General features: G+C 36.7%; 1 protein-coding gene across 4 annotated transcripts in view; it reads right to left on the bottom strand.

Moving 5' to 3' along the window:
• Positions 1 to 3724: 3724 nt before the first annotated feature.
• Positions 3725 to 27990, bottom strand: part of vwc2 (von Willebrand factor C domain containing 2) — a 32704-nt gene continuing 8438 nt past the window's right edge. For 3 of the 4 annotated variants that reach the window (XM_051918101.1, XM_051918104.1, XM_051918100.1), the window contains 2 exons: positions 24717 to 24846; positions 3725 to 4704 (listed from right to left, as the gene is read on the bottom strand). In XM_051918101.1, the coding sequence (XP_051774061.1) occupies positions 4553 to 4704; positions 24717 to 24846 (282 nt within the window). In that variant the 3' untranslated portion in view covers positions 3725 to 4552. Of the gene's footprint in view, positions 4725 to 24716; positions 24847 to 27990 lie in introns of all 4 variants that reach the window. The other variant, XM_051918102.1, reaches the window with a different exon arrangement.

Raw genomic sequence — 27990 nt, 5'->3', positions numbered from 1 at the left:
TGATATCACACCTAATGTTGGGGCATATTATCCTGCCACATGGATTTGTCAACTTCACTTTGCTCCTCTCACATTAAATTAATGATCAGCACTTTCAACACTGATTTGTTTTGTTTAAACCAAATCACGGCAGTCATTCTGTTGTTGTGAAATGTCCCTACAGAAAACTACTGGAGAAATACGTATTTTAAAAACATGAGTTATTTGTGCACTTTTTTTAATATATTCTGAACTTTAATGAAAAATATATGGACCATAATCAAATGGTTGACTTTAAAAGACAAATTTTAAAAACACATTTGGTGCATACTAATGATGAAATGCCATTTTAGTGTCTAAAATGATGTTGTTATTGTTAAAGTTGTCATGAAATAGAAGTTACAGTTGTCACGGGTGCATGCAGGCAGGAAGACGTACACAGAAGATGAAGATTCAAACATGTAACTTTACTTATAATAATCCAAACAGGTAGAGATCCATATAAATAAGACTAACACAAACCATAATATTGACGTTACAGACAATGAACAGAACACAGGCAGGAACTTAAATACACAGAGATGATTAACTAAAAGACAAACAGCTGTGGTGATTAGTGTCCATGGTGACTGATGAGTGGTGGGAATTCCAAGACAAAGAAGACAGTGACAAATGATAACAAACTGAAAGTCCATGAACAAAACTAAACAGAATGGTGACAGCAGTAGTCTTTTCTTCTATATTGTGACATATATTGGAGTGAAACAGCTTCTTGAGCAAGAAAAAATGTAGGGCGGGACTTGATTTTGTCCATCTGGACTTGATTGGATGGTTGTGGTTTGCTATTGATTGAGCTCATGTAAGTGACCGTTGTCCCGTCCTCCTGCCAGTAAACATGTTATCAGAGAAGAGAAGAGATATCATTGCAAGAGAGGGGAACTTATTTTGATAAAAGATTACAAGTGCATGGATAAATAATTTATAATAAATACTGCAATATTCCATAAGAAATAAGAATTGTAATTGAAATAATGTGTTCAGCAACTAAAATAAAGCTAAAATAAATTATAAATATAAATGAAAAACTTAAAACGAAAAAAAAAAAAAACTTTTAATGAAATGTTACTAAAATAAGTGAGTTTAAGTACTAAAATGACTATAACTAAAATTGAAATAAAAATTGATTAAATATATAGAAATATAAAAAACTAAAAATGTACATAAAAAGTACATAAAATTACTCAAATTTAGTCTAAAATAAAAAACTGAAAATATAAAAACAAAAGCTAAGTCAAAATATTAATTAATACTCTAATAGTATATAAATAATAGCAAATAACACTGGTCTAAAAACACATCTAAGCGACTCAAACTTGTTTAATTTAAATGTAAAAGGAAAAAAATCTCTATTTTAATCCCACTGCATTCATATGAGCAGTGGCACTATATTTATGCAAGAAGGCACTGTTGCTTATTGTTCAGGCATGAATTCTCTTACATGTATCTCACATCTCCATCAGTGGGAGGTGTTTGAGCTGACTGAATCATCTAGCCCAGTGTTTCTCAGTCCGGGGGTCCTGGAGTAGCCCAGCACTGCACATTTTGGATGTCTCGCGTTTGGATGTTTCCACTCATTGTCTCATTATTAGTGGCTTCAAGACCTGAACTGGAAAGAAATATGTGATTATTTCATTCATAGTATACATGAACTAACTTCATCAGCTGTAATCATTATCCTACATTACCATCAAATGACATTTGAGCAGAAAATCCAATATTTTTAAAATCTGTGAATGTTTGTATCTCCTCTAGGGTCTCAAAAATGAGAAATACTGTAGTGCAGTTGATATTACTTACCATGTCCTAATATAAACACAAGTATTGCTCAGCTTCTGCTCTTTCTTCAGCGTGATGAAGTTAAACAAGACAGGTTCCTCAGGGTGGAAGTTTGATTAAAATGAGCAAATTAGAGCTGGGTATGATTCACAGTATTTTTACACTTCTGCTCTCACTGTAAAACATATTTTGTCAGGTAACATAAAAATGTGTTTCATGTAGTAACTTCCAAATGAACTGGCTTTAATCAAGTCAAAAATATGTAATATGTCATAATCAATCTAGATCACATTAACAAAAGTCATTTTAAAGGGTAAGATCATGTAGCTGCAGTTTCACATCTTCCAGTCTCAAATTTTATATCATGGTTTATATTAAAGTCGGCATGAAACGGAATTTGCAATAGTCTTTTCTTTTCTATTGTGAAGTGAAACGGCTTCATGGACAAGAAAAAATGTGGGGAGTGACTTGAATTTGTTTCTCAGGAATTGATTCAATGTGACTGCAATGGTTCAACCTTAATGTTATTAAGCAGCGAGAATACTTTTTTGTGCGTAAAAACGAAACAAAAATAACGACTTTAAGGGTTAGTTAAAAAATAAAAATTCTGTCATTAATTACTAACCCTCATGTCGTTCCACACTCGTAAGACCTTTGTTCATCTTCTGAACACAAATTAAGATATTTCTGATAAAATCCGATGGCTCAGTGAGGCCTACATTGACAGCAAGATAATTAACACTTTCAATGCCCAGAAAGTTACTAAAGACATATTTAGACATATTATATTTAAAACAGTTCATGTGACTACAGTGGTTCAACCTTAATGTTATGAAGCGACAAGAATACTTTTTGTGCACCAGAAAAACAAAACAAAAATAAAGACTTTATTCAACAATATCTAGTGATGGCCGATTTCAAAACACTGCTTCATGAAGCTTTGAAGCTTTACGAATCTTTTGTTTTGAATCAGTGGTTCGGAGCATGTATCAAGCTGCCAAAGTCACGTGATTTCAGTAAACGAGGCTTCGTTACTTCACAAGTGTTTCGAAATTTAAATGGTTCACCACTGGGGGGCGTGACTTTGGCAGTTTGATACACGCTCTGAACCACTGATTCAAAACAAAAGATTCGTAAAGCTTCATGAAGCAGTGTTTTGAAATCACCCATATATTGTTGAATAAAGTCGTTATTTTGTTTTTTTGGAGCACAAAAAGTATTCTCGTCACTTCATAACAATAAGGTTGAACCACTGTAGTCACATAAACTGTTTTAAATATGTCTTTAGTAGCTTTCTGGGCATCTGAAAGTGTTAATTATCTTGCTGGCAATGGAGGCCTCACTGAGCCATCGGATTTTATCAAAAATATCTTAATTTGTGTTCTGAAGATGAACGAAGGTCTTACGGGTGTAGAACGACATGAGGGTGAGTACTTAATGACAGAATTTTCATTTTTGGGTGAACTAACAATTTAACTGTTTAAAAAATAATGATGTGCATGGATAAATTGCTTATAATAAATACTGCAATATTCCATTCAACAATAAGAATTTGATTTTATGGTGACTTTAACCAGTGTCAATAATATTGCATGCCATTCCGCAGGAGCTTTTCACCCAATCCATTTTATACTACAGTTTAGTTCACAAACTACAGGAACAGAAAATGTGGGGTTAAGTGGTTGGAAAGCAAAATGCTAATACAGGAGGTCTTTATTGACACAGCTAAATTTAAAACATTGAGTTATTGGAATCACCACTGGACTTGGAGACTCCTCCTGGTTCAATATTCCTCGTGAAATCTGTGCCATTTTTCATGTTTTTACTTGACATTTCAAGCATGGCCCTGCGTTTAAAAATGGTAACTAACCTTACTTGACCTCACATCAGTGTCTAGCCACAAACAAGCTTGCACAGTGTAACGATTTATTTGGAACATGAAAACACATACACATAGAAACACGTCTTAGCAAAATGGATCTCAGATAAGAGCACAATAGAGACTTAACATAAATGCAAGCAGCTTTCTTTCCGTTTTTGATTTCCTCAAATGGACATCAAATCCATTCTGCTCTGTTGACTATCCTGACGTTGCGTTAGATGTTATGTGTCAGCGGCATCATCTAGTCTTTGACAAAACGTTTCTCCAGACACATTGACAGCTGTAGGTGCGTTATACATTCTAATAAGACGATCCAGTATTAAATGTTACGGCATATCAAAATACAGTGGCTATAAAAAATATCATTTCACTGTAAATCAGATATTTGAATCCAATCATAATCATTGAACCAGCACATACATAAATAAATATCCTTTATATGGGTTATAAATCTCAATACAAACTTGAAATATTAATATAGTTGAATTCAACTCCATGCCTCCTAAGACTATACATGTAACTCTAACGTATGAATCTCATCACTCGTCATGACGCTATGCCAACTCAGAGGCTCCGTCGTAGCGAGAGGAATGTAGCGCTTCGCACTCTGGCCCTTGGCCTTGTTCCCAGGTTAATTGGCCTGTCCGCTGCATGCTACGGGACACTCTGAGTTCATAGTCATGAACGGTCACAAATGACCGTGATTGATGTTACGCCACACGGTGCCGGTGTCTTGGCTGCGTGTGAGGCTCAGGGCTGCCGTGCTGAGCCCGTACAGACCACAGCTGGGACAGGTGATCCAGATCCACAGCTGTCCGGGTGAAGGCTGAGGGTCTCGAGCCCCTCGTCGCCGCCTTAGCTCGGCTGGCACTCGTTCTTGCTGCAGGTGGCCTGCCGCTCGATACGCCAGGTGCCCTCCTCGTACGTGCAGTAGCAGATGGTGCATTCGTCGATCTTAACCTCTCGGCCGGCCGGGATCACCGCCGTGTCCGCATAGCAGTTCGGGCCTGTGCACAGACGGGAGAGGCTGCATCAAAATGAGAGAAAGCCTGTTGAAACCTGCCAACAGAATTGCAACTCCCGGCTTTGAGTGGCAGTCACTGTCAGGGATCAAGATGAAATTATGTCAGCTGACCTCATGTAAGTTTTATGATGCTCTCAAGTTAGCAGTCAATCAAAACACAATATTATGACAGAAGTCAATTCTTGCCCTGCATGTACAGGGCACCAGGCTAAAAAAAAGCAATGAAATATTTATGAGCCAAATGACTTTTGAGTTGACAAATTACAAAATTTCTTAATAAAGATGGTTGTCCAGAGGTGTTTCAGTTCATATTGCTATAGCTTTTTTATACAGACTAATATGATTTAAAGTTATATAAAATAAGGTCTTATTCTAGTTATAAATTTGTTACATTTTAATTGCTGTAACTGAAGTGATCATGATAATAACCGTGTTGACATCACTGCCTTTTTTTTTTTTTTAGGAAAAGGTCAAATGTTGTTGATTATGCTAACAACATGTCACCCAAACAAAGAAAGTTTGAACTACTCTTGATTCAACTGTACAATTGGACATTATTTGTCAAGCAAAAAAAAAAAAAAATCTGTTTCTTCACTTACACATTGTCATATGATCAATTGACTAATGTTTGTCTTACGAGCTTAAAGTATCCAATTCTTGGTTCATTTTGAATCTGACATGAAAAATTATTCACAATTAGGTGTATATGACCATCTTCTTTCAGACGAACACAATTGGAGATATATTTATCCTGGCTCTTCCAAGCTTTATAATGGTAGTGAATAGGGGGCGTGATTTTGAAGCCAAACATTTCATCATAAATATAATCTATATGGCTCCAGGTGGTTAATAAAGGCCTTCTGAAGTGAAGCGATGGGTTTTTGTAAGATATGTATCCATATTTAAAACTTTATTAACTATAATAACTAGCTTCCGGCAGACAGCCGTACAAAAATCCAGTAACTGTAATTCGTTACAGTTACGTCAAAAAAACGTAGTAATCAGATTACAGTTACATTTTGAAAAAAGGGGGGATACTATCAGGATTACAATCGTTTCATTTAAAACTAAATAAATCATTATTTTGCCATAATAACACATATTAAGCGCTTCTTGATTATACAGTATTTCCTGGTTCTGTTGCCATTAAAAACAAACTCAAGCTCTCACGTGAGCCACCCGCTGGTGCATGCACAAATAACACCAGTCTACGATCTCCTCAGACGCAGACTGAATCACTGCTGCTAGTTGAAACGATGATTCCCGTGGGGAAAAACCCTTTCAATTCATGGAAATTTCGCTGCTATTTTGTTTTCAAAGAAGAAAATGCAAACAACATGGTTGTACAGTGCAAACTCTGCCTTCCAGCTACGAAAACACTTTCTTTATCAAAGGACTAAAAAATAATCTGTAATACCATACTGTAGCCACTAGATGTCTGAATAGCCCTTTACATATATTTATTTCCCCCCCCCTTGAAGTAATCCAAAAGTAATCAGATTACATTACTTTCATATTGTGGTACTTGGATTACGTTACTGAATACTTTTTTTATGAAGTAATTTGTAACCATAACGGAATACATTTTTTAAGTAACCCTCCCAAGCCTGTATATAGACAAAATAATATGATCTTTCTATCATCTGTTTTTTTTTTTTTAATTAAGGTCCTATGATGTAAGGGATAATGTACATCCAGCTTGTTACTTTATCCATTACAATGTACAAAACAAACGTCCTGGCAACTCGAGTAGTCATTTTCAATACAGTGGCTAAGCAGACGCAAGATGGCGCCAGTGAGTCACGATTTGTTATACTGCAGTTTGTTATACAGCTTTATTGTTTTTGATGACTTTAATTGTTTTCTCTCATTCTGTGCATCTAGCCGATCTGATATGTTAATAAACCCAAACGAAATAACATAATGGCACAGTGGCTCCCGTCATGTTTCATGGGACTCTTATGACATTTCGGAGTTTACGCGCAATACACGGACATACGTAATCAAATTCTATGACAAGAGTCCGGTCTACCACGACACGTAGGGAAACATATGTGACGCAGATATTATAAAACCATTCAAACACAACACAAATTCTTTATTTATTATATCAGTAGTTAAGGGTAAAAGACAAGTTGTCTTTAAAATATTCACGAGTCTTTTGTGTCGAGTCAAGTCTTAAGTCATTTCAGGTCGAGTCCGAGTCAAGTATTAAGTCTAGTAAAAATGGTAATGAATTAAAAGTCTAAAACGAGAATTTTTAAAGAGAAAAAGAGGAGCTTCAGTTTGTTTCACAGCCCTGTTTGTTTCAACCGCGAGAGGCGTCTGAGCTTACAATACCCCTACATCCTCTGTCATACATCATGTCAGATGTGTACGGTTGTATGCGGGCGGGAAGCTAGTTATTTTAGTTTATAAAGTTTTAAATATGGATACTTTTCTTATAAAAACCCATCGCTTCACTTATTTACCCCTGGAGCTGTATAAATTATTTTTATGATGGATGGATGCATTTTTTTGGCTTCAAAATCACCCCCCCCCCCCTTTCACTACCATTATAAAGCTTGGAAGAGCCAGGATATTTTTAAATATATCTCAAATTGTGTTCGTCTGAAAGAAGATAGTCATATACACCTAGAATGGCTTGAGGGTGAGTAAATCATGGGATAATTTTCATTTTTGGGTAAACTATCCCTTTAACACTGGTTTGGACAAAACGATATCTGAATCATTTAAAAAAAAAAAACAGAAAGAAATACAATTACAGAAAAAGGCTACCTAGGCACAGCTTATAGTTAATCATTCTTGGTTCATTTTAAACTGGACATGAAAAATGACTTGCAGTTCATAGACTCCGTAACAGCTCAGTCTTAACAATACTGTCAGTCTTAACTTTTTTGTCACATTTGTGCCAATTTTAGTTGCAGTCTAGAGCTCAGAATCAAGTCACTTCATCGAGGCAGGGGCATTTTGTCTTGGCACTTCATCCTGAAAGCATTCCTGACTGAACCCACATATGACAATCAGTCTTCACAATGGTGTTAGAGGTTTCAAATGACAAAGGTACTTCTAAAGATGTTCACATTGGATAGCACAGTTCAATATCAGACCTTCCATAAAACATGACTGTATCATAACTTCAGAGAGGAGGTAATTGCTGAGCTTATGGCGCACCATAAACATTTATCAAGCCCCAAGTGCAGACTCAAACTTTTAGTGTGCTAATCTATAAAGCTCTTCCCTTGCATGCATTTTTAAATACTTTTATCCAAGTGCTCTCTCAAAATGTAAAATATTTATACAAACCTATGAGTTTAACACTGAATCCAGCTATAATGCTTTTGAGGATGTGTTAGAGAAAATAGTAACACTGGTCTCTGGAAATAGCTGTTGAAACTGATGAAACCAACACTGACAAATAGAAATAGAAACAGGCAGGGTCTAAATATAGGTACTATAAGCAAACATCCTGCTACAGTATTCAGAGCCATGATACAATGGGTTGTGCACGTGCACATGACACATTAACAGCTCCTTCTACGTTCCTGTTTGGTTTTAACTGTTCATCATTACTGTGCGGGCAAAAAGAACTGGAAAAAAACATCCAACTGAACAGCTTTCAGTGGAAGATAGATTGGCAGTGCTATGCCACATCATGCAATGGACCATGCAGGTCTAAAATGACTCATCAAGACAAACACTATGGCTTGTCGCATTCTGAGGCATACGTTAACTGGAAAAAGAAAATTTGTCATGGCAAACTTGGACAATGTCTAGGCAAAACCTTGCCTGAATTTTTAAAGTAGTTCAAAGCTTGAATGGATGGATGGTTTTCCACTACAGGACAATCAGATCTGATCAATTTGGAACAAAATAAAGCCTACTAAGTCAGAACAGCCTGAAGTCTTGTGTTGAGTTTGGTGAACACAGCTTGAAAGCTCTAGCAGGAATTAAGGGCATTTTACACAGTACTCGAGGCAGCAAGCTTTGCATTCATTTGCCATATAAATGAGAAGGTGTGTGAAACATTGTGTGCTACTGCTTCAGCTCCATACTACACTGTAAAAACAAATCCATGATATTTAATGTAGTAAAAAAAAAAAAAAAAGCAGATATGGTTGCCATAACTTTTATTTCATGAACTAATATAATGTTAATATACCAACGTACTGAAGTACTATTATCTTTTTTTTAATATAAAATGTATTTTACTATATTATACTATTTTACTATATTTATACTATTAATATAGTATAAAATGATACTATATTTTCATAATATACCTTTATAATATACTGACAACCATCAAAAAATAAAGAATGAATATGAATATGGTATAAAAAGAGCCACATGATGAATCAGAGTTCATCGCACATAGCTTTTCTACATACTGAGGTATTGTAATGCAAAAGGTGCATAGTGTCATACACACAAACACAAAATAAAACACTAAAAGCACTAAACATTAATTTAATAACATAAGATGGAACATAAAACCTTAATGTACATAACTGATAACAAAAACGTACTGTTAACCAATTAACAGGTTTTTACTGTGGCATTTCAACAGTCTACTGTTAAAATTATGATCATTTTGTACAGTAAAAATATTGCATTCTTGCTGAATGTAAATGATAAATATATTATTTTTTCATTACCTGTCAATAAAAGTGTTATTTCTTCATAAAACAGAACACAAACTAAATACACTGGCATTTAAAATTGGATATATGTCTGAAATCACACACTCACTACTACTCATTCACTACTCCCTATGTAGTAGGGCCAGGTTAAAAATATCGATTTCTTATTTTTTTCCTTATTCTGAAGAACCGATATAGATTGTGAAATCCCAAGAATTGACCTTTCAGTCTGTTTTCAGTTGATGAATGAATAGCGCACATCCCATCCGATAAATCGCAGTAAGCTTTGTGCTTTGTTACTTCTGATATGAAACAAAGTGGTGGCTTTTAAATTTTGTCAATTTTATTACAAAATTCAAACAATAAATACCGTTTTGGCACTCTTTATAAACTCCAAATAAACATGAATGAACATCAGAAGGTATGTTGAAAAATACAGTACAACTGACCGAAATCTCTATCGTCACATGTAATATCTCAATTTTTCAACTGTGGAAAGAAGTCAAAAACAGCTTGTAAACAATATGTCACATAACGTAACATTTACCTCAGAAAAACCATTAAATGGCCAAAAACTCATCAGCTAGAAAAATGAACTCTAGAGAGGAGCAGTTTGATAAATATATACACTATTTTGCATAATCATTGTATTTTCACTGTTCATCAATATTTAATATTTGAATAAATCCATCATGTTTTTATGACAGCCACCATTTAAATGTTTATAGGCAATTAAAAAAGAAAACAAGTAGAAACATAATTGTCATTAAAAATGTATTATTATAACGTTATTATAAAAAGTTCCTTATGTGTAATTTAAATGCAAGTAGCCTACAAATCAGTTCATTTTAACCTTTAATATTTTAGTAATGTACCAAAAAGGGTTCCCTGCATACTTTACAGCATTAGTTGAAAGATATTTTTTTCCTTGAGGAAATTTGCCATGTACTGTATCTGATAATTGGCCCCAATTAATCAATACTGAATCAAAACTTGTATGCTGTGTAAAATTAATTTTTACAGTCAGAATTTTTCAATGGAAGTTACTCATCAGCTATGGGAAACCAGAACAGGATGCAGGACTGTGCCAAATTTGTTGGATGTAGCTTGAAATCTGTAGAAGGAGTTACATTTAGATGTTAAATGTTTAGTCTCAGGTTAAAAAATGTTGAAAAAAACCCTTTTCAAGCAAACATAATCCATTTAAAAAAAAAAAAAAAAAAAATGCATTAAAGAAAAATGCTACCTAGGCACAGCTTCCAATTCCCCCCTTTTTTTTTAACATTCGCAGAACAAGGATGAATTGGTATTCAACATCTAAGAGACATTATCATAGAAGATGGAAGACTACATAAAAAACACCCAGGCACATCAATCATCTTGAATATTTGGCTGGTGCTGTCAAGACGTCATCCAAGCCATATTTATAATAATTTCAGAGCAAACACTTCAGATTCCTACCTCCAAATATCAAGACTGTGGAATTAATAGCAGCTGGCACAGCTGATTCATCGTGAGCGTTTATATCTCAGATCACCCTATGGCTCTGTACTGCATGTCCGTTAACATTGCTGCCATTTAACTGTTATATAACAGAACATGACTATGTATTGTCGCATTATATGTTGTCATTGGTACACAGAGAGGGGGTAGAGAACGTTGAAAAAAAGAGGAAGAGGATAGGGAGGAAGATAAACGGGTTCAGTGAACGCAGAAGCAAACAAATCGGCGGAGGAGAAGTACGCTTGCTGCATTTTAGCAGCGGAGAGGAGTGTTTAATCACGCTGAGCAGCCCCTTATCCTCGCCGCCTATCAAAGCGCTGCTGTAGAGGCTAAATTCAAGAGAGAGCACCATTAAAGACTTTGGTCCATTCAGAGATGAATTGCATTCCCCATGGTACAGTGGTAATTGAGATAAAAAGCAAAGGAGGAGGAAAGAAAAGCTTGGATCCTGAAAATGACATGATCTTTTAAAGCTCATTAGAGCTGATGCTCTCTGAAAGAGCTAGGATCATAGCTCACACTGCTCTGAGAATAAGTAAAAGGAAAGCCTTCTAATGCAGTTCTTTAGTATGTATGCATTATAAATGCCACTAAATTTACTTACTTTTGTGGAAATGATGACTGGGATGGGATGGACGGAGAAGGTTTATGTGGATTTGCAGGAGTGTATTTTATTTTGGAAGTGTCTGTGGATGGACTTCACTGAAACATTAATGAACAAATTCAACAGTCTCATAATAAGTCACACGCTATTCCGCATAGACCAGGAATCTTTCTCACAGGGTATTTGTTGAGCTTTCATGTATGAGAAAGATGTCTCTAACATTAGGGCTGGGCAGTATGGCTCGTTGTGATGATATAAAGTCTTTTGTTAGAGATTTTGCTATATCATTTATTATTTAAAGTTATTGACACTTTAACAACTAAACAGCTGGGAAAAAATGGATATGTATCAGTAAATTGGATCTGTGCATCTGGTCTTAAAGTGACAGCTGCCTAATAAACCTGCTGCAGTCTGTGTCATTAATGTGAACCAAACAAAAAAAGACAAAGAGAAAAATCACTCACTGCTCTCGACTGAATAACTTTAGTAGCTTTAAGAATCCATTTATATTTCATTCACAGAGTGAATACAGTGTTTATTTTTACATATGATTATTTAATTTCTGTAGTATTTCTTACTACATGTTAAACAAACCTACTGTGCCTGAAAAATTTAAAGTTTATTAGGGGTTCAAGAGAGTAGCACTGAAATCCTATTGCAATTGTTAGGATTTTCAAAGATCAATATTCTGCCCTAAAAGTAAACGAGTAGACTTGAAACTTTGAGGGATGTAGTACCCACCCCGTCTACAACGTCACCAAGGCTCGCCCCATCGGCCTGACGGTGGCGCTACAGCAATCATAAGTACGAAAACGCTTATAACTCTTAAACCATTAGTTGCAGACTCAAGTGTCTTGTATCATCAGAATCCTTGACTCAAGACAAACAAAACATGTCTTGGATTTGAAGAAATTTTCGGACATTTTGCATTCTTTGAAAGAAATATTTTTTTTTTTTTTCAAACTAGTCCTAGGTTTTTTTTTCCACGCGATCGGAACCAAACCATTGCAGAAAGATTCTCTGGAGTCTGATTGTCAATAGTTATCGAAAAAAAGGTTGAAATTTCCTTTCACCTTTGCGTCGGGACACCAAAACGTTTTAAGTGAGCCTGGCCACTTTTACTAAAATGGCTATAACTCTTGAACAGAATGATATAATTTCAATACACCTATGTACAGGCTCAGTCTGTGGTGAAAAAGGATGCGGCGACTGGCCACTTGGTGACACTATAAAATGAAAAAACAAAAACCGCTATAGTTACGCAACAGTCAGTCCGATTGGCTTGAAAATTGCCATACAGTATCTTTGTCCAATGCGTCGTGATTGCCTATGAGGACATTCATGTATTTCGAAAAACAGCTTCCGTCGGCCAATGAAGTTTGAGCGCCTGTTAGACAATGTTAACAGAGGCCGATCGGAACGAACTCACTGGGCCTGTTTGACTCATGGCCCAAGAGGTCTGTGTGAAATTCGAAAGAAATCGACCACTGGGGAGAGCCAATGCATTTTACAGCTCTGTAATCATGTGGTTTCACACATCTACACAATATTTATATCAAATGATAGATCTCCTCATTCTGAACAACCACTGCTGTCAATCAAATCGTTTGTTAAATATTTGAGAATATTTAAAAAAAAAAAAAAAAAAAAAAAAAAAACTACTTTTGCGAACAAGTCCTAGTTTTTTTTCGCTTAACCTCAATAAAACCATTGCAATACAATTCTCTGAACTCTCTATGTCAATAAAAAATGTTGAACTTTACACTTTGGATAGCTATAACAGGGTCATTTAAAAATGGGTGTGGCCAAGTCTACACAAAAGCCTATAATTCCTAAACAAAAACTCAGAACTTCACGAAATTAGGTGAGCACATGCGACGTGATTGTAAACAAGCAGGCAAACTTTTATGGAGATCTTACCACAGGGGGCACAATAACTGTTAAAAACGTTTCAAAACACAATTTCTATGGTAAATTACCTTAGCTTATCTAGCTTTTAATTCACGTGCACCTTGCGCTTTTTGCACCATGCAGTTTATTAAAAAAAAAAAATTGCCAGACTTTTTTAGTCTGGACTGAATTCACGGAGCGGTTTTCAATTTTCTTATTTGTTTTTCATGGTAAATTAGCTGAAATTGGAAAAAAAGGTCTTTTTACTCTATGATTTAGGTGTTTACAGGCTTACTATATAATATGTAATATCTTACAATTGCGCTTAAAGGTCTTAAATCGCTTGAATTGCTGCTTGCGGCCATTTTTGATACTGTATTTGTCCTATGGTGTGTAATTTGCTTCTTTGTTCTCATATTTAATGACAAAAACAAATGAAATAACAAAATGAACTATATTGTGATATACATCGTTATTGTGAAATAAAATTTCTCATATTGCGAAATATGCCCACCCTTGGCAAAAACATGGCATTTTGACTTCAGACATCTGTTAAAAACATACTCCTATCCATACAGTTTGCTTTTCAAATCCTGTTCTCCTACTTTCGGGCATCTCCTGGGCATAAAAAGACTATTTTTTCAGTCTTTCAGAAGAATGTAAAGAGAGCTGGAGGTGCTGTGCATATAAAATCACTGTCCTCTACTTCTCTCCTTCAGTATCACAGAGAATCAAGCCCCATTACAAACGGATAAAACCATCAGCGCAACAAATCCGGGTGAACATATTTCTCCAGAGGTAGAAAAAAGAAGTATTTAAGATGAGCTGAGGCCTGAAAGTGATTTCCGGGGCCTTTTTTAAGCCCTCATGAATATTTCTCCCTCCATTTTTTTTGGGTTGAAAATGCAAGTGATCCCTTTCTGCCCCCAGCACCGTAGATTTTCAAGGCTTTCGGCTCATGCTCAAAATGTTTATTGCAACCTCCTCAGATTAGCAGCGACCTCAGTGTCTGAGCCCTTCAAGAAGAGGGCTTGTTTCCCTGCATGTTGCCAAGGCGATGGCCCACATGAGAGGAGGTCGACAAAAAAGAAAGGTCTTCAGAGAAAATAAAAAGCATCTATTCCTGTTTGTAGCACATGCAAGCTATTAGTAGGGATTTTGATTCACCACAATAATCACCCTTTTGAGTCTGTTCCATAAAAAAATTTGGTCAGATTTTTTTTTTTGTGTTTGCTGATTCTTCCTGCTGGTTATATCTTTATACCAGTAGGTGTTCATTAAATAAAAAACATAATTTTACATAATTGTGTATGTTAATTGGTAATTCACTTTTCAAAAATCTCAATCCCTGTTCTCTCTTTGATGTGAATGAAACTGATTCACATGTGCAACTAAACGAACATGGCCCCTCTCGTTGACAAATAAACAACCCAGTTCATTGAATTAATTTATGAACAAAGAGCTGTGTTCCAATTGACATAGTCCCTAGACAGTGTTCACTGCTTTCTATTCATGGAGCATGGGATATCTGTCAAAGTTCACTTCATTTGACAAAATTCGTTTATTTGGCAAATGTTATTTTACTATCAAACTATGATATACCATCATAGAATCTAATTTAAAATATGAACAAAAACTATTTTTCTACTTTCTTTCTTTAATTTTAATAATTTTGTTGTGTTTTGTCATCTTACTAGTTTTTGGTTTTTGTTGACTTTTTTTTTTAGCCATTTTTAGCTATTTTTTAAGTTTTTTTTATTTTTATTTTTTATATTTTATTTCAAGTACTGGAAATGATTTTATTTTTGGGTTTTAGTTATAGTTTTAGTTACTGATAATAACCCTGGCCAGATATTTTTCAAAAAATCCGATGGCTCAGTGAGGCCTGCATTGACAGCAAGATAATTAACACTTTCAGATGCACAGAAAGCTACTAAAGACAGCTACAGTGGTTCAACCTTAATGTTATGAAGCGATGAGAATACTTTTTGTGCACCAAAAAACAAAACAAAATAACTATTTAACAATATCTAGTGATGGGCGATTTCTGCTACGTGAAGCTTCGAAGCTTTATGAATCTTTTGTTTCGAATCAGTGGTTCGGAGCATATATCAAACTGCCAAAGTCACGTGATTTCAGTAAATGAGTGTTTCAAAACATTTCGTAATTTCAGTGGTTCACCACTGGGGGGCAAGACTTCGGCAGTTTGATACACGCTCCGAACCACTGATTCGAAACAAAAGATTCGTAAAGCTTCGAAGCTTCATGGAGCAGTGTTTTGAAATCATCCATCACTAGATATTGTTGAATAAAGTCCTTCTTTTGTTATTTTTGCCACACAAAATGTATTCTCGTTGCTTCATAACATTAAGGTTGAACCACTGTAGTCACATGAACTGTTTTAAATATGTCTTTAGTAGCTTTCTGGGCATTGAAAGTGTTAATTATCTTGCTGGCAATGAAGGCCTCACTGAGCCATCGGATTTTATCAAAAATATCTTAATTTGTGTTCTGAAGATGAACGAAGGTCTTACGGGTGTAGAACGACATGAGGGTGAGTAATGAATGACAGAATTTTCATTTTGGGTGAACTAACCCTTTAAAGCTTGCTAGTTTGATAAACAGTGCAAATATTTTCCATATTTTGTCGAATATTGACAAAATTATCCACAAATGCTGCTTTTTCAGTCAAAAACTGAGATGCATAAGCTCAGATCAACGAGGCCTATGATCAATCATTTTAAAAAAATACATACAAAAACTGTCCTAATTGAAAGAAAACAAGTTGACATTGAAGTTAACGAGCGATTTACAAGCAATTTTAAAAGGCTGGTCATTTTTATTGACCATGTTACAGGGTTTTCATCACAGCCTAAAGGTTAATTATGACACAAGTATTCTTAATGATAGCAGTTACTCTTTCCTAAAAGGGTCTTGAATCTTTAGGAGATTGTGATATTGGTGCAGCTTTCTCTCTGAATCTTAAAGCAGCTAAAAGCACTGAAAAAAATTTCACTCAATGCCAAGTTTCTTATTTACTGACAGTCCCTCAGTGAGTGAAAAGAACGCAGAGTGCTGTGACTGAATCCGAATGTTTTTTTTTTCCCCTTTCTTTTTGAGTCCCAACATTGCTGCTGCTCGCAGATGTTCTTTGATATTCATGAACAACTGCCTGGGGTGGATATTAGCAATAGCGTTCACTTTCATCTCCCCCCATGGCACTTCCTCAAGTGTCTCCCAGCATACTCCTCCAACAACAGACCCAGGCAGCGCGCTGCACAGGAACATAATACTTCATTCAGCAGCTAAGAAAGAGGTGCTTACCTCTGCTCTTCATGAGCAACAAATAGAGACATCAGCCCTCATGACTGCTTTATAAACCCTTTGTGCTTTTCACGTGTTAACAACCACTTAAAATTAATGAAACTGTGGCTAACAGGATGAAATGTGCTCCATGGTCTTGGAAGTTTAGATGGCCTTGCACTGTGTTTACTGCATTTTCTGCAAGCTGCTGACGCTGGCCACGGATGAATCAGCTCAATGATGAGGCGTTCTAATGACCGAACAAATTACAAGCATTTACGTCCTTTGAATAGTGTGGTTTCTGTGACCTGAGCTAAAACAGTTGGAGGGGGAGGCTTTGTAGCCCCTGCTGTGTATTGCGTGGTGAGCGTGAACTGAGCACAAGATTATGATTATGAGAGAAATACTTGCAACCCATTTAGAAATCGATTCTCCTCACTGCTTTCTCATTCAGTGTCAAGTCTGCCAACCAAAATGAAGACGACAGCCCCCATTTCTTCTTCAGCTATTATCATTTCATCCCTTAGACACCACATTTTTCTCAAAAGGCCCGTCTTTCATACAAAGGCGCAGTCAATCAGATGGTAATTGACTCTTAATGGTACCAATTAAATAATCATTCTCCTTCTGATTTATTGGACAAGTCACTTGCAAAGAAAGTTGGAAAGTTTCTGTATTGATCAAGGGGTCAAGTTGTAGCTGGTTAGCATGGCTCCTGTAGCACCTTCTTATAGATACATTAAAGGGTTAGTTCACCCAAAAATGAAAATTCTGTCATTAATTACTGACCCTCATGTCGTTTCACACCCGTAAGACCTTCGTTCATCTTCCGAAAACAAATTAAGATATTTTTGGTAAAATCCGATAGCTCAGTTGCCATTGCCAGCAAGATAATTAACACTTTTAGATGCCCAGAAAGCTACTAAAGACATATTTACACTTTTTTGTGCGGCAAAAAACAAAATAACGACTTTATTCAACAATATCTAGTGATGACGATTTCAAAACACTGCTTCGTGAAGCTTCGAAGCTTTACGCATCTTTTGTTTCGAATCAGTGGTTCGGAACGTGTATCAAACTGCCAAAGTCACGCCCCCCAGTGGAGAACCATTGAAATTTCGAAACACTTATGACGTAACGAAGCCTCGTTTACTGAATCACATGACTTTGGCAGTTTGATATACGCTACAAACCACCAAGAAAAGATTCGTAAAGCTTCGAAGCTTCATGAAGCAGTGTTTTGAAATCGCCCATCACTAGATATTGTTAAATAAAGTCGTTTTTTTTTTTTTTTTGTCACTTCATAACATTAAGATTGATCCATTGTAGTCACGTGAACTGTTTTAAATATGTCTTTAGTAGCTTTCTGGGCATCTGAAAGTGTTATTTATCTTGCTGGCAATGAAGGCCTCACTGAGCCATCGGATTTTATGAAAAATATCTTAATTTGTGTTCCGAAGATGAACAAAGGTCTTACGGGTGTAGAACGACATGAGAGTGAGTAATTAATGACAGAATTTTCATTTTTGGGTGAACTAACCCTTTAACTGGTGCTAAAGGCATTTGAAATTAGCTGTGCAAAGCCCGATTTTTTTTTGGAGGGCTCTCAAAAGTGTGAAATGGATTTATATCCATCTGTTGCCTTTGACGTCACAGTTTAGGATAGATGTTAGTGAAGGTTTTGGGACTGTGTGAATTCTTCAAGATAGATATAGAATCAATCAGTCAGTCAATCAATCATTGTCTGTCTGTCTGTCTGTCTGTCTGTCTATCTATCAAAAATGTGTGGTCTCTTATGTTGACCAAGGCTGCATTTATTTAATCAAAAATACAGTAAAAACAGTAATATTGTGAAATATAATTTCAGTTTAAAATAACTTTTCTATTTTAATATATATATTAAAATGTAATTTATTCCTGTGACGACAAAGCAAAATTTTCTGCAATTTCTCCAGTCTTCAAAGTCACATGATCCTTCTATGCTGATTTGGTGCATGTATTTTATTTTCAATGTTGAAAACATTTGCTTAATTTTTTTTGTGGAAACCATGATAATATTTTTCAGAATTCTCTGATTAACAGAAAGTTCAAAATAACAGCATTTATTTGAAACAGAAATGTTTTCTAACATTATAAATGTCTTAACTGTCAATTTTGATCAATTTAATGCATCCTTGCTGAATAAAAGTATTTAAAAAATCTTGCTGACCACAAACTTTTCACAAACAAATCTCCCTTTTGTCTGCTTTTTTTTTTTTTTTTTTTTTCAAAACTCAAGGCTTTGACAAGCCATCATTCAAAGCTGGTCTTGACAATCTTTCATTTTCTAGACAAAACATAGTTATATAAATTAATTTGTATTCTACTTTCTCCAAATTGTGGAATTCTAAATGGCACACAACTCTGGTGTTCTTGTGGATCCCTCAGCTCATTAAAATTGCCATAATGTAATTTTGTGATCAGTCATGGATATTCCAGCTCTATGTGGCTGACCCTATGGCCAGTTTTTTTTTTTTTTCCCCCAATGTCAGTTGTTGAGAAATTCTAATGGACCTCCTTGATGTTCTCTCGTCAAACGCTAAGTTTGTGTATGTGATTATTATCCTCATCAGAAGCCAAGTTAGAACTAGCTGTCACAGCCGGCACCCATCCTACGGTGTCACCGCACAACGCTTTGAAGTCTTACTTTTGAAGAGTGCAAATCTCATGGGGTCAGAGCATCTGCTCTGTAGCTAAGGTATCCGGGGCCCGGGTGTAGGTTTTTGCCTACAGGTTGTCCCCCTCGGTTGAAATCGCGTTCTGTGCACTTGAGTCTCTCTGTGATCCACCCCCACAAGACATGCACAAGAAGCACAGGAAACACAAACAGAGTATTACAGTGATTTTATCTATCGCAACAATTCCGAGATGAAATCAAATTGCAGACTACCTGGCAAGTGCAACGGAGCCGAGCCGAGTTGCGGTATTACGGCGTGCGGTGAAATCACTAGGCGGCTGTAATCTTGTGCGTTGAGCAAAAATGCTTCCAATCCATCATAAAACCATACTGCTTGACTGCTTGAGTGTGCACATACATTTGTAAAGCTGTTTGAATTCACAACGGCACGACTTGATGAAATTGGCCTGCTTTTGTTCCCTGGATTCCATCTCACACCCAAACACCAACTGAGACATTTGATCAGGGAGTCTTGGCAGCATTTCAGCAAATGCCAAGATGATTCATTTAAACATGTGTGCTCTTTAAAATAATTGGCCCACATCACCCCTCCCCCATTGTCCACACTACGCTGAGAATTTAGCTGCCGAGTCAGAGATCCATTTACCAAGTCATCATTTCTTTTCTGCTGAAGGAGGCAGCGTGGCTGCCGGTGCCATATTAGATCAGGATCCAGGCGTACACAAGAAGCAACAGTCTTGGACATGCTGTCTAAAAGCATCTCAAACAGCTCTATATAACCCACACTGATTCAGAAAACTTCTCCCAAGACATTGTAATGTGTTCCAATCACAGAACACTCACACACTAACCTGAGGTCACAGCTTTTCTTTCCTCCCCCCTCCTGAAAAACACTCCTCTGGCCAAAAAGACAACAACAGCACGCACAAGGCAGACAAAAGGTCTGTTCAGAATCCTAGTGAGTTGCTTCGCTGTCTACTGCCTACATAAACAGCAGCATTTCAAGAAGCATTATAGAACAGAACACACAAATAGCGTTCCTCACTCAACTTTCAATTGATTTCAATAGAGTTTGAAGTTAACATGTTGCTATACTAACAGCATGATACGATAATGAAATATTTCCTTTTTAACTATATTTTTTCTGTACTTTACAAAAAGGATCAATAACATTAACATTAGTTAAAGCATTAGGTATAATTAAGTATAGAGGGTTTGCCGCCAAAACACGCCCACTTAGCCGGACTGAATGGCAAAAGAGCCTGCTGCATAACTGGATTTAATAGGGGAAACTGCAAAAAAAGTGAGGTTAACTAAAGGTTGGACTCGATATAGTGTTCCTTTCAACTTACCAAAGATCCAGTGATCCATGGATATTGACATGTAGCCAGGAATTGTGTTTCCTGACATATATATGTGCCTGATTTCGACGCTGGGGAAATACATAAAGCAAATTTGCCTGTGAACGCCTTATATAAATACAATATAGGTAGATCTAAATCTGGGTGATCACTTATATTAATGTTATATACAGTATATCATCATATCTTCCAACCCTAAAAATTGTATAGATTTTGTGGTTGCACTTTATTTTACAGTATGTGCACTTACATGTACTTACAGTGTACTTATCTAAGAGAGCACTGGGTAATATAACGTAACTACATGGGTTAAGGTTAGGTTTAGGGGTAGGTTCAGGGTTAGTACCTAGTTATTACCCAGTAATTGTAATTACTATAATAAGTACATCGTATGTACATGGGAACAGGACTGTAAAATAAAGTGCTACCGATTTTGTCAGCGTTTATTTAAAAACATCCAATTATACAGAATATAAGATGGTAAATATTTAATTGATGAATTGTCAATTCAATATATAGGGTGTAATTTTACCTCAAAATTCAACATACTGACACAAAATGATAACTGCAAATCCACGTTTCACTGCCTGGAGTCCAGTTGTTTCTGTGAATTGCAGCAATCCATTTCCTTTTCTTTTCTGTAGCTTTCGGCAGTCTGTAAAAATATACCTCAGATTTCTTGTCAAATCTATTTGTATTTTGTACAGTCAATCACAAAGCTCTTTCCCATTTTAGATACACTATATTGCCAAAAGTTTTGGGACGCCTGCCTTCACGTGCACATGAACTTTAATGACATCCCATTCTTAATCCGTAGGGTTTAATATGGAGTTGGCCCACCCTTTGCAGCTATAACAGCCTCAACTCTTCTGGGAAGGCTTTCCACAAGGTTTAGGAGTGTGTTTATGGGAATTTTTGACCATTCTTCTAGAAGCGCGTTTGTGAGGTCAGGCAGTGATGTTGGACGAGAAGGCCTGGCTCGCAGTCTCCGCTCTAATTGACTCCAAAGGTGTTCTGTCGGATTGAGGTGCAGGCCAGTCAAGTTCTTCCACACCACACTCGCTCATCCATGTCTTTATTGACCTTGCTTTGTGCACTGGTGCGCAGTCATGTTGGAATAGGAAGGGTCCATCCCCAAACTGTTCCCACAAAGTTGGGAGCATGAAATTGTCCAAAATGTCTTGGTATGCTGAAGCATTAAGAGTTCCTTTCACTGGAACTGAGGGGCCAAGCCCAACCCCTGAAAAACAACCCCACACCATAATCCCCCCTCCACCAAACTTTACACTTGGCACAATGCAGTCAGGCAAGTACCGTTCTCCTGGCAACCGCCCAGACTCATCCATCGAATTGATAGACAAAGAAGCGTGATTCGTCACTCCAGAGAACGCGTCTCCACTGCTCTAGAGTCCACTGGCGCGTGCTTTACACCACTGCATCCGATGCTTTGCATTGCACTTGGTGATGTAAGGCTTGGATGTAGCTGCTCGGCCATGGAAACCCATTCCATGAAGCTCTCTACGCACTGTTCAATATAGTGTATGTTTTGCGTGGTTTTTGCAGCATTCACGCTGAAAACCAATGCTGCCACTCAGCCTCAAGTACAGTGGCCCAGTAGTGTACAACTGAACGAAACATAAAGAGCAGTTAAAACACAGCGGAATCAAGCAACAACACAACGGAAATGGTCCTATATACACAAATGGGGCGTATACAGGGCCGTAGCTAGGGTATGCGGGGCACCTTTCACCGTTTCAATATATTTTTATGAACCCTTGAAGTTCCTATGGGGCAATTAATACATTATTGTTCTATTGCGCAATCAGCCTATTTCACATTAAAGCTAAACAAGCAAGCTTTATACTACTGGCAATGGACTAAAGAAACCCTAACTTTTTACTGTACCAATACTTTTTTTATGAACCCTTGAAATTCCCATATGGACCAATACATTCAGAGCCATCTGTTGCGCAATCAGCCCATTTCACGGTGCTATTTCTCAGTCACCAATAGAGGTTGTGTTAAAGTTAACATACAGGCTTGATATGAGTGGCAATGGACTAACAAAATTATTACTTTTATTACTGTTGAATTCATTTCACAGTGCTGTTTCTCAGCCACATAAAGGACGCTTTAAAGCTAAAATCTGGGCTTTGTACTAGAGGTAATGGTCTAACAAAATCCAAATTTTAAACAGGTTTTAATGGCTTTTTAAATTACACTTTAAAGGAATAAAAATGATCCCATTATGTACTCACCCTCAAGCCATCCTAGGTGTAAACGACTATCTTCTTTCAGACGAACACAATCAGAGATATATTTAAAAATATGCTTAGTCCTCCAAGCAGGTTTATAATAGTTGCGAATGGGCGGCCGCGTTTTGAAGTCAAAAATAATGCATCCATCCATAAAACGATGCGTTTTTGTAAGAAAAATATCCATATTTAAAACTTTATAAATTCAAATAACTAGCTTTTGGTGGACGACCGTACGCAGAATACACAAGTCGATTTGTGGCAGAAGAGTATCCTTTGACCTGGTGCAAAAACGTAATGACGAAAGCATAGGTGAAGAGGATAGAGCAAAACAAATCACCGGTCACAGATTATAAGTCTAAAACGATCATTTTTAAAGAGAAATTTCAGAGGATTTCGATAGAAGAGAAGTGTGTTGAGTTTGTTGCACAGCCCTATTTGTTTGAACCACGTGAGGCATCTAAGCCTCTGCATCCTGCGTCATACATTGCGTCAGAGGGTTATTCATTTGGTGCTGGTCGACTTGCGCATTCTGCGAATGGTCATCCGCCGGAAGCTAGTTATTTGAATTTATAAAGTTTTAAATTATATATATATATATATATATATATTTATATTTCTTACAAAAACACATCGCTTCACTTCAGAATTAACCCACTAGAGTCGTATGGATTACTTTTTTTATGGATGTATGCATTATTTTTTACTTCAAAACGTGGACCCCCATTCATAACCATTTTAAACCTTGGAGGACTAAGGATATTTTTGCACTTGAAAAGTTTATATAAAAAAAGGTACTACAGTAAAAAAAAAAAAAAGTCCAACATTTGGACTATTACCTCTAGTATATAGTCAGAGCTTCTACGCAACCTCTATAGTGGCCGAGAAAGGAGTGCGAACATTTTAAAAATGTTAGAAATCGTACCAACCCCAAACTTTGAACAGTAATATAAATTTACACTGACCTAAATTAAGAAAGGCTTTTAAATACACTAAGAATTTGGCTAAAAGAAGGTATCTCAGATTCCTTATGGAACAGCCTTCTTGTCGAGAGCACTCCCAGTCTCTTAAAATGCTGCTTCTGTAGGCAGCTCACTAGGTTTTGTAACAGAGCAAAAAAGGCTGCCATGCAAAGGGAGCTTTTCATGTAGAGTGGCTTTGAAAATACTTCCCTCACTGCGGTGGGCGCTTTGACAAGAGAGTACATTTATGTACCTTATACTTCTATATTTCCTGCAAAATGGAGGGAAAAAACATGCGTAAAAGTTTAATCATCTGTGCCCTAGGGCTGGAGAAAGCAGACTGCAACCGAAACACCTGCCTGTGCTAATCACCTCACCTCCTGTAAACAAGCAGAGCAACTTTGCAGGTTCATTAGTGCTATTGCTATCTGAATAATGCATCTCGGCAACTATCTTAAACAAAGGCCTGCAGACAAATATAATCTCTTTGGGTTTGCATCACCTCACTGATGGTAAACTGGCTATTATAGAACAATGAGATGGATCCACACGGAAGGCATACAAGAGGTGGCGAGATCTGCTGCTCTGTGCATGCTTTCTGTGAATTTTCTTCATGGTGGTAATTGGATGTAGTGGACAGGAGTCTCAGTGGTCATTTTACAGAAGTGATTCGAACCTACCTCTCTCGCTCCTGGGGGACACAGCGGGGGTTCTTGCAGTTCAGGGGTGGCGGTTTGAAAGGTATGAGGAGGAGAAACAGAGAAAGAGAGAAAGGCTGGAAGAACACGACCACTTACCGCTCTTACACACTGGGCAGCACTGGTCAGGCTCATATTCCGGATCAACACACTCTGTCTGTGGGCAAGCAGACACGGAACACAAAACCTCTCCACTGGGCTCACAACGGCACTTCTCGCACGGAGACACCTAGAAACATAACCAGACAAGAAACAAAACACTCCTTTGCAGCATTCATAATACTATTACGACTGATATGAGGTTCAATCATCAGAGCAAGAAGAACAAGAGCTCTGATTTGTGGTGTGCTTCTTTGAGGGAACTGATTGTTCATTTTAATTGATGAGCATGCTCATATATTTCTGCCAATCTTGGAGTATATTAACAATGCTTACCTAATTCCTTCTGGCAATACCTCTGGCATTGCTCATCTCACTTCCTTTCTTTCCATATTTATGTCCATGGGGAGATCTTGAGTCATGCCTTACGCTCGAGCCCATTCATTATGGATGAATATCAATACCTGTCTACTTTTTTTGAGTGATTCTTCAGCTACAGGCACTTTTATGTCCCAAGGGTTGATTTTTATTAAAACTTTTTTAAAAAGGTCACATTAAAATGGTCTTGGAAACTTTTTGACCATGCATTTATTTACGTTTGCTATTTTTCAAATGTCTTTTTATAAATAGATTTTATTGTGTTGCCCTTGTCTCAGACAGACCTCTCAATAAATTAACGCTATGATCATCTTAAAAAAAAAAAAAAGTTTAAAACATAAACCATTTCTATTTTTAAATGTTTGGTAACACTTTACAACAAGATTCCATTTGTTGACATTAGTTAACATGAACTAACAATGAAAAATACTTCTAAATCATCTTAATTAATGTTAATTTCAACATTTACTAATACATTATTAAAAGTTGTATCTGTTAAGTAAGGAATAATTGACGACTGGCTGTTGAAATAATGAAAATAACGCAAAGCGGATTTGGTGTCTTTATCCTATTGTTTACTATATTTATTTGCTTGGTCAATGTTGTTGTGGGTTTTAGTTCTTGTGCTGTTTTAGGCTGTAAGGACCTTTTAAATAACTGGAATCATTTGGCAAAGTGATATGGACATGTAATGCGTTCAAGACCTGCCTGGAACTACTTTAGCTGTGTGTTTTTACACACATCTTAAAACGTTTGTCAACCATTCAGATTCAAGCATTCAGCAGCCCTGTAGTATAATATTATTTAATGGACCTGAGCTAACATGAACTAACAATGAAGAGTTGTATTTTTATGGACTAATGTTAACAAAAAATAATAAATTCTGTAACAAATGTATTAACTAATGGTAACTAATGGGACTATATTGTAAAGTGCTACCAATGATTTACATAATTTATGACCATTATGATTGTCCATCAGTTGTAGAGTCTTTTCCATCACAAACAACAAATTGTTTTACCAAGGACAACAACATTATTATGCTTAAAGCTGCAGTCCATAAGTTTTGCCTCTTTGTCGCCATCTCTGTTTGAAACCTGCAATTGCAGTTAATTGTGGAATTGTCATCTTTTTGTGGGTTGTGCATCGGCACGGCTCCTCAGCGTGGATAAATCAGCGTGGATACTGTACTTCGTAATCACAGATTCTACATCTTGGAAAAAATATCATCTGAACAAGTAACACGTCTGCCACTTTTGTTCTGACCAATTGAGAAAAAAAGCATTACAATAAATCATGCTACCAATGGTGATTAAATCCAACGATCGCTTAGCTCGGATCACGTCAAACCGTGCAAATTATTATTATTGTTATACTTTGTGTATTAGCCTTTGTATATGTGTATTAGCGTTACCTGTAGATTTCAATTTCTGTAGCTACTCCACAGTCCGAAGACTTTTGCTTTTGACTACGGATTAATCTCCAGTTGTCACTGATGATTGTCATTTGGACCTTTGTGGATTACAATCCACCAACAAAATGATAAATTTAATTATTCCAGCTGCTGTGAGAAAAGTCTATAAATGATCCACCTCACATGCGATATAGCCTACTAGCTAGGACTCATTCTTTATGTAAACAGACGTGACGCAATGACGCAAAGACGAACGGCGGTATGCTCGAATTTCCCGCGAACCACTCGAATTAGAAAACATTATTACAAACTTACCATTGTGAATTGGGCTAAGGTAAGGAGACAGTTTTGGACACTGGCTGGTTATGTACTTGCTCAAATTTATTTTGGACAATTTTTAACCAAAAAAAGTTACGGACTGCAGCTTTAAGATAAAATGATTTGCAACGTGTGAAAAAAACTTACAAAATCCATTTAAATATCATAATAAACAAACAATATCTTTACTGTGCGTAATTTTCACTCAAGTTGTATTTTGTCAAAGTATGCAAAAATTGTGGAAGTATTTTAATTGTCTGTATTTACTTATATTTACATAAAAAGCAAGCCATAAAATTAGCCTTAGTAAGAGAAAGAATTTGTCATTTTATTCCACAAATGTTTTAAATGTCATTTCCATCAGGGATGGAACAGAGAAATGCCATAATTCTGGTGTGATTCATGTGTATACACTTTTGGAGGTTGTTAAAAGACAAATTAAACTAGCGAATTTAAAAATGGTTTTAAAAATCCACAGCACCAAAAGTGCCCATATGCATTTTTATGAAGCTAAACCGAACTGTATTCATGTGATAAATTCAGAGTCTTGTCACACAGTGGATTTCTGAAGCATTCATGTGACTCTACAGATGTCCCAGAAATCACATACTGTATATATGAACAAACCGATCAGTTTTGCTCACTGCTTCTTCTCTGCTACCAAGCATAAAGTACAAAGGACTTTTCTGGCATTAGCATTTCTGTGAAAAGAACCTTCTGCACACAGTATCTCCTGAGACAATCTTTATCAAATCAAACAGAGGACAATGTGTCACCTCCAATTGTGATGGAAAATAAAAATTCACATGGGGTTTCTAAAATCGAAAAGTTCAACAGAGGCAAGTAAGGATTCGTTCAGCAGCTCCCCCTGAGAAACCTGCATTGTGGGACTAAACAGATATGATACCGGACTCATTTCGTTCTGCCGAGGGTTTAATGGTTTCCTTTGCATTCTGCATATGCATTAGGTACAGCTGAGCAGAACCAATAAATTCAGTGCTTGGTCATTACCACTCTTTGTGAAAAGCACTTATGCTGACTTCTGCATTAATAAATCTCACTGCTTGCTTACCATAAAGCTCAGGTGCTTTGGATAAGGACTCCAGTGTCACAGGAGGAGGAACCAATGAAAATTGAATCAAGAGCATAAGCTGTAGAAGCAGC

This window comes from Ctenopharyngodon idella, chromosome 13 (assembly GCF_019924925.1).
Source record: "Ctenopharyngodon idella isolate HZGC_01 chromosome 13, HZGC01, whole genome shotgun sequence".
In the NCBI taxonomy this organism is placed as follows: Eukaryota; Metazoa; Chordata; class Actinopteri; order Cypriniformes; family Xenocyprididae; genus Ctenopharyngodon; species Ctenopharyngodon idella.
The sequence above is the reverse complement of the archived record's forward strand: the minus strand, read 5'-3'. Positions and strand labels throughout refer to the sequence as shown.